This window comes from Misgurnus anguillicaudatus, chromosome 12 (genome assembly GCF_027580225.2).
Source record: "Misgurnus anguillicaudatus chromosome 12, ASM2758022v2, whole genome shotgun sequence".
NCBI classification, from domain to species: domain Eukaryota; kingdom Metazoa; phylum Chordata; class Actinopteri; order Cypriniformes; family Cobitidae; genus Misgurnus; species Misgurnus anguillicaudatus.
The window spans coordinates 6703721-6710726 of record NC_073348.2 but is presented as its reverse complement, the minus strand read 5'-3'; the positions used below and the strand labels follow the sequence as shown (position 1 = coordinate 6710726).

The window sequence follows — 7006 nt, the reverse complement described above, 5'->3', positions numbered from 1 at the left end:
CACATCAGTAGTAAAGAATGGATAAAAATAGCCCCTAAAGAAGGAGAAATGAAACTCAAAAAACCTTGGACTCACATAGTTTACAAACAGTTCAAGAAGAAAAACACATCATGCCCTATAGCTTTCAAGTTCCAGAGAGTTTGCTCTCCTTGCAGTACAAAAAGTGCTCCATATCTAAGGTTAAAGGCAGTGTGCACATTTGCTGATTGCCATGCAAGATATGTTTTCACATGTAATAAACCACCACGTGTACAAAACAAAATCACTATCAGTGTCACCCAATTTGGCTGTGTCAGACATGCAAAAGGAGAATTAAAATTCCGCAGGGCAAGTTACACCCGGAGAGGCAAAATTGCAAAAGCACTGAAAGGTGGAATTTCAAATTACTACTACAAGAAACTACGTAATACTTCACCTGCAGAGCTTATAGCTGGCAACCTTTCCACATGCCTTACTAGGAATGTTCTTAAAACTATAGCATCCGAGTTCAGAAGAAGTCTTCGGTTCCATGACAATGTTGTCATGGAACTTATGATCACTCAGAAAATTCTCAGAGAATGTGACGCAGGTTTCTTCACAAGCCCTGGGTACATGCAGCATTTGCAAGTTGATCCATTTGCAGTGCAAATGTATACTGAAGAGGGAATGCAAATCCTTGTCTCACATCTCCGAAAAAATCGCAATACATCCCTCTATCTTGATGCAACTGGAGGCATTGTGAACAAGATACCCTATCAAGATAAGAGAGTACTTTACTATGCCCTTGTTCTTCCAGGGGATGGTGTTAACAAACCTCCACTTCCTATTTCAGAGCTGTTGACTAATGAGCATAATGTGCCAAACATTTCAAGTTGGCTTCTGAAGTTTGTACACAGAGTTTGCAGGTATACCTCAATCAGAGTACATCACATTGAGACAGATTTTAGTTGGGCCATAATCCAAAGTGTTCTACTATCATTCAACAAAGAAAATGTTGACACATACTTAGATAGGGCTCACAAAATCTGTCAATACAGACTTGAGAAAAAAGACATAATGAGGTTCACAGTGATGCATATCTGTGCAGCACACATGGTAAAGACCATATCACAGGCCATGAGTAAAGTGACAAAGGACAAAGGACTGCACAACTTTGCTGTGTATTGTTTTGCACTTCTGCAAAACTGTGTGTGTCTCGAAAAAGCAAAATCTATCTTTCTGCAAATGTGCTTTGTCTTTTTGTGTGAAAAAAGTACTCCTACAGTACAAGCTGGAATTGAAAACCTCACCAACCACATCAAGCAGATTGCTTTGGATGATGTTGATGAAATTTTCCTCAAGGCACAACTTCCAGAGGAAGATGACATTAAAGTGGCAAAAAGTACAATTATTGGACGTTCCAAGTTTACCAATGAGTTTGGTAAAGTGAAGGAGCAGGCTATGGACCTAATCAAAGAAGAAGAAAGCCTAAGCACTATGGAAGATAACTTTTACAATTGTGAAGGCATTATCACTGTGCTCACTGGACAGTATTTGGGCCTTTTCCCATTGTGGAGTGGAATATTCCTTGGCAACATGGAAAAGTATGCTTCCGAATGCAAAAATCAACCCAATAAAAACATCCAAGACTTTGAGAAAACCAGAGACACTAACAGTCATGTGGAATGTTGGTTTGGCATTTTAAAAAACACAATACTACAAAGAAAAAGGAAACTGCGGCCTGCAGATTTTATCAGTAGACTTCATTCATCCTTAAAGGGACGATACAAGGAACACATGATTACACATGGACTGCCTCTTGAATCAAAATGTCCAACATCAAAAAGAAAACGAGAAGCAATAGAACTAAAAGAAGAGCAGTGGGCCAAAAGACTTACCACACCAAGCAAGTCTAAGTACTATAGTGTCCCAGTAATCATGCCAGTGCCAAAAAAACTGAAAACTGAAAATCCAGACAGAACACAGATTAAATCATGTGTCAAAACAACTAAAAAAAACATGAACATCCAACACAAACCCATTCTGACAAAGGCATCCAATGCAAGCAAGGTGACTATTCAGCAATCTGATAATAGAAGAAAGAAATGGTCAGAAATTGTAGCACTGAAAGATCCAGAAGAAAAGGTATTAATCTTTTTGTTACATAAAATTTACAATCTCTGCACAAAAAATTAAATATGAACATGGCTATTCTCACTTTATTGTAGAAGCATGCTCTCTGGGAGACCGAGATTAAAGAAGCTGTCATAGCCGTGCTTCCATCAAATGAAGAAACAACATCCTGTACATTTTTAAGAGTAACAGACTTCAAAACACTACGTCCCCAAACATGGCTTAATGGAGAAGTAAGATGCTTAGAATCATTATATAAAGAACTTACTGTTAATAGTTTTTGCTATTATTTATTCAGATATTTTTCTATTCATTTCTTATTTCTTTATACATAATCATTGCTTGAAAACACACAATCATTGTATTGCATTTTTGGTTTAATCACCAGGAAGCAACTATACTTTTTACAGTCATTTAATGCAATCAATGTGACAGACATTTATTTTCAGACAAACACACAAACGCACTAACCCACACAAACGCACGCACGCACGCACGCACACACACAAACACACACGCACGTACAGACGCACGCGCAATAAATCTAATATACTCTTAGACTTTCAAAGCATTAAAAACTCTTAATAGTTTGTATAATAACATTCTTTAAAACCACTACGAGTTATGTTACATTAACCAACACACATATTTTAAAAAGATACTGGGCTGCGTTCCCCGAAACCTTCTTAGCTCTACGTCGTTCTTAAGTTGTACCTTAAGCTGTACCTTATCGTTAATACGTGTTTCCCGAAACGTTCTTAGTTACGTATACCTTCTGTAAGTCATTCGTTCGGAAGGTTGGTCTGGAGCACTCTTAGCTTTACCTTATCCCTCTTGACTCCGCTAGGGGCCATCATTTTGATAAAAGCTTGTGTACATTGCAGTCTAGGCCTATATAATTAAATATCTGTAAAAAAAAGTTATAATACACTCCGTGTTCAATTAGGCAAATATTATTTTTATTTAAAGAATAAAACATTCACATAACTAGACATTATTATTATTATTATTATTATTATTATATTTTTCAAAGGTACATCAGATGCAAACTGTTAGACATGTAGGCTTAAGAGACTTATTTAAAGAGAATGGAGGAGTTGGTGAAACTGTATGCCAGCTATACAGCGAATAGTCACACAATTTAGTGTATGTGCATTTCATCCGTGAAATATTTAGGCTACCGACTAGTATTTTAGCTGCAAATAAATAAAATAAGTAAAAATCGCATGCCACGAGAGCAAATTCAGCAGACTTTGCAGAGTCAATTTCAACGCAGCAGCCCCGAAATTTATCTCATGGCGGCTTTTATTTCTTTCTTTATATCTGCATAGTAGCTGTTGTAAATATGTTTTGCGTGTTGTGCTTTTATAAATTAGGTAAATAAATACACCGTGGTTGTGGACTAAATGAAGACACTATGGCAAATATATTATAATAAGGGATGCTCAAACTTTCTTTAATCTGGGACCCACAGGTAGCCTATAATCTATTCCACCTAAGCTTTTTAAATAGGAATATAAAGAGAAAACGTTATACTATTTATTTAGTTATAGTATTTTTGTCTATGCCTTGTCATATTAAGTTTAATTAAAATACCTGTTATATTATACCCGATTATTTCAAAATCATAATTGTTGACTTCCCTAATTTTGATTTTTAATGTTAATTTGACATTACATCGAAGTTTTTAAATGTTTTATAACTTTGAGGCAACTACAGTGCATGCCATTCTTCATAAACATTCAAAAGAAACTGCTCCACTTGATTACTGCGTGTAGTCTCCAAATGTCAACAAATTTTCCACATTAAAACTCATCAAAGCTAAAATCTAAAGCAATCATAAAATATTTATACAATATATATATATATTTTATATTTTGAGGTTGACAGAAAGGCTCCAGAAATGCGGCCATTAAACTTTATTCGCACTGTATCAGCACAATAAACGCGTGAACTAATGAACAACAGTTTGTTTTTATATATTTTAAGTGTAGCCTAATGCACAGCCAAGCAAGGTGCCTTGCACGACCCACCTTATCTCCCTGCCCGACGCACATTGGGCACCCGGTATAAATGATCATTTCAAAGGCGGACGCATTGGAGCAGTTTATGCATGGTACGTTTGGACATGAAGTATCCGGTTTTGCACGGGTTTGATATAAAATAAAATGTCAAAGGTTGGATTTAGTTGTTTGCAATTTGAATTATTTTTTACAAGATATAAATTTAATTTGAACTATTTCTGAAATGATTATTTAATAAAGAACACCGCTATCTCATAACGCAGCCAAGAATCTATTACATAAAGTGAACAATTGATTGTCAAACAATCGATCAAACCTATTTAGCACCATTGCCGTGGACAGCACCTGGTAACGTCGTACGTAGGAAACTATACCTTAAGAAACCCGCTGAGGTACAGTTCGGGAAACACGCCTAGAAAAGGTATAACTGTAGTTAAGGTTTAACTTAAGAGTCTTCGTAGCGCGCTAAGAGACAACGTTATCGGGAAACGCAGCCCAGATCATACATTTTGTATCCTCTACAAACACTCAAAGGTGCTAGCATCATTTGTATTTCTACATATTTTAACTATTTTAATTAAGAACAACTACTGCTTCACTCTTTAAAATACCTTTTTTAACAGTTGTACTACTTCAAATTAAAATATATGTATAAATAATATATGTTTTTTTTTCAACCAATTCACAGACTATAGAATACTACCTCTCTCTGATGAGAAACCAACATGAAGCTGCAAAAAAAATAATCATCATCAGTCATTTCACTGTTGATGTAATAATGAATGAAGAAGAAGAGGTGATAAAGAGACAGTTAATGTCAAAGGTAAGAACTTTGAAGTACATTTTTGATATCTAAAGTAGCAGCATGCTTATGTATAACCATTTGTATGTTTGGCACTTGCTGTACATATTACACATAACATTTCTGAATTAATATGTTGTTTATATATATATATATATATATATATATATATATATATATATATATATATATATATATATATATATATATATATATATATATATATATATGTATATTATATATATGTATGTATGTATTAGTTATTTCTTAAAACATGTTTATTTTTTATAGGTGAAGATTGATAACTTTGATGCAGCACTAGGTGTCCTAAACCTAAATGAAAACCACTGGATCTTGATAGTGAGCTTTCCTGAAACACATGCACCACTTTTATCATTAGTACAGAGGTTGTTGTTTTTTTGTTAGGCAATGTTATCAGTGATTAACTATTTACAAATGTAACAAAACACAAGAAGCTCATTCATAATAACATTTATTGTTATAACAGCATGTGTAACAGAAACAGCACACTTCACAATAAACATAACATAATAATACATTCTCAGTCTATATTCTACACTCAGCAACAATAGTTCAAGCAACAAAATTAGTCGTCATTCAATAAGGTTCATTTCACATGACAACAACTAGAACAATTGTTTATAACTTGACTACAAATTTTCTGTGCATAAAAACATCACTTGCAGGTTTTTATAATGAACAATATTGTAACTGTATGACAAATTCTCTGTTTTTATCTTTTTGTCAGTTTCTGAATGCAACTTCAAAAAAAGTCTATGTTTTAGACCCCTTTGGGAGAGATGAGGAGGAACAAGCAAAAAAAGCAGGAGAAAAATTTAGGTAGTTTTACATTACTGTGTTTCTTGCATTTGACAGAACCACAAAAGCTCAAAAGATTTTGTTTGTTATTATATTTTAGGAGGTACTTCCAAATACGCACCAACATTCTTGGCCGAAAAGAATGGAGCAACCTGAGATGGAGTCCAATGAAAATTAAACACACAAAACAAATGGATGGAAGTAGTTGTGGGGTTTTTGTTATGAAGGTATTAAAACAACATAAATGAACATACTTTTGAAAGCTTAAAATGTATTGCCTATGGTATAATGTGATTTTCTGTTGTTATTCTCAGTTTGGAGAGGAAATACTCTCTAAATTCCCCAATGTCCCCTGCAATCTAACCATAGACAAAAGCACCGAGGCAATAAATGACATCAGGACACAGATGGCAACTGCTATTTTAGCCTCATCAGGTAATAAAACTAACTTTGTGGAAATAAATAAAGATTGCCAATACTAAAACAATTTTTTCTTCATTAATTATAACTTCATTTTAAAACCCATCACTGGTTATGTTACAGAACCGCAAAGTTTTTGCCCATTATGTGGCTGTAAAGAGATACCAGGAAATGTACTGTGGGTGAGTATTAATACTTACATTTACTTCTCCATTTAGTGTTTCTTTAACAACTACTTTTGATCATGATGTTGAAAAATATTTTTTTTTAATTGCAATCTAATTTAGATTCAATGTGATGGTTGCTTGCTGTGGAGTCATGACAAATGCACAGGTCTGACCCAAGAGGAGGTGGACTCAATAGCCACAGAAAGCAGTCCATGGTTTTGCTGTTTTTGCAAAAGATAAATATGTTAAAGTTAATTGCGTTAGGATGTGTAATATGTATATATCATAAATTAAAATGTACACATTTTCTTTTATTCAGCTTGGTTATAATTTTAGAAAAATTAACAGATTTCAAACAATAACAAAAAATTGTTACAACCAAACCTAATCAAATCTGTAAACAAAATAAATAAATCAATGTGTGGATAATAAATAAATTGGTTTTAAGGAAATGTGTGAAATGTCACAGTCACAGTAAATCGCTTACCTTGAGCATTGAAGGAATGGTAACGCAAAATCTGCAGGTCTCAAAGGCAAAGATCAACATTGTTCTGGAGTATACAGTTTTCACAAATAGTTCTGGAGTGTTTTAGATCTGTGAAAAGTTTCACAGATCCAATATAATTTTTTAAGTCCATTTTGATGGTGTGGGAGTTCATTTT

The 7006-nt window shown here is 34.1% G+C and overlaps 1 protein-coding gene across 1 annotated transcript; it reads left to right on the top strand.

Annotated features, from left to right (window-relative positions):
• Positions 1-890: 890 nt before the first annotated feature.
• Positions 891-6732, top strand: LOC141369144 (uncharacterized). The gene is made up of 9 exons (XM_073874710.1): positions 891-2103; positions 2187-2324; positions 4804-4938; positions 5209-5277; positions 5687-5778; positions 5858-5984; positions 6072-6192; positions 6301-6359; positions 6465-6732. The coding sequence occupies exons 1-9, from the start codon at positions 1036-1038 to the stop codon at positions 6582-6584; spliced, it is 1929 nt and encodes a 642-aa protein (XP_073730811.1). The 5' UTR covers positions 891-1035; the 3' UTR covers positions 6585-6732.
• Positions 6733-7006: the final 274 nt, after the last annotated feature.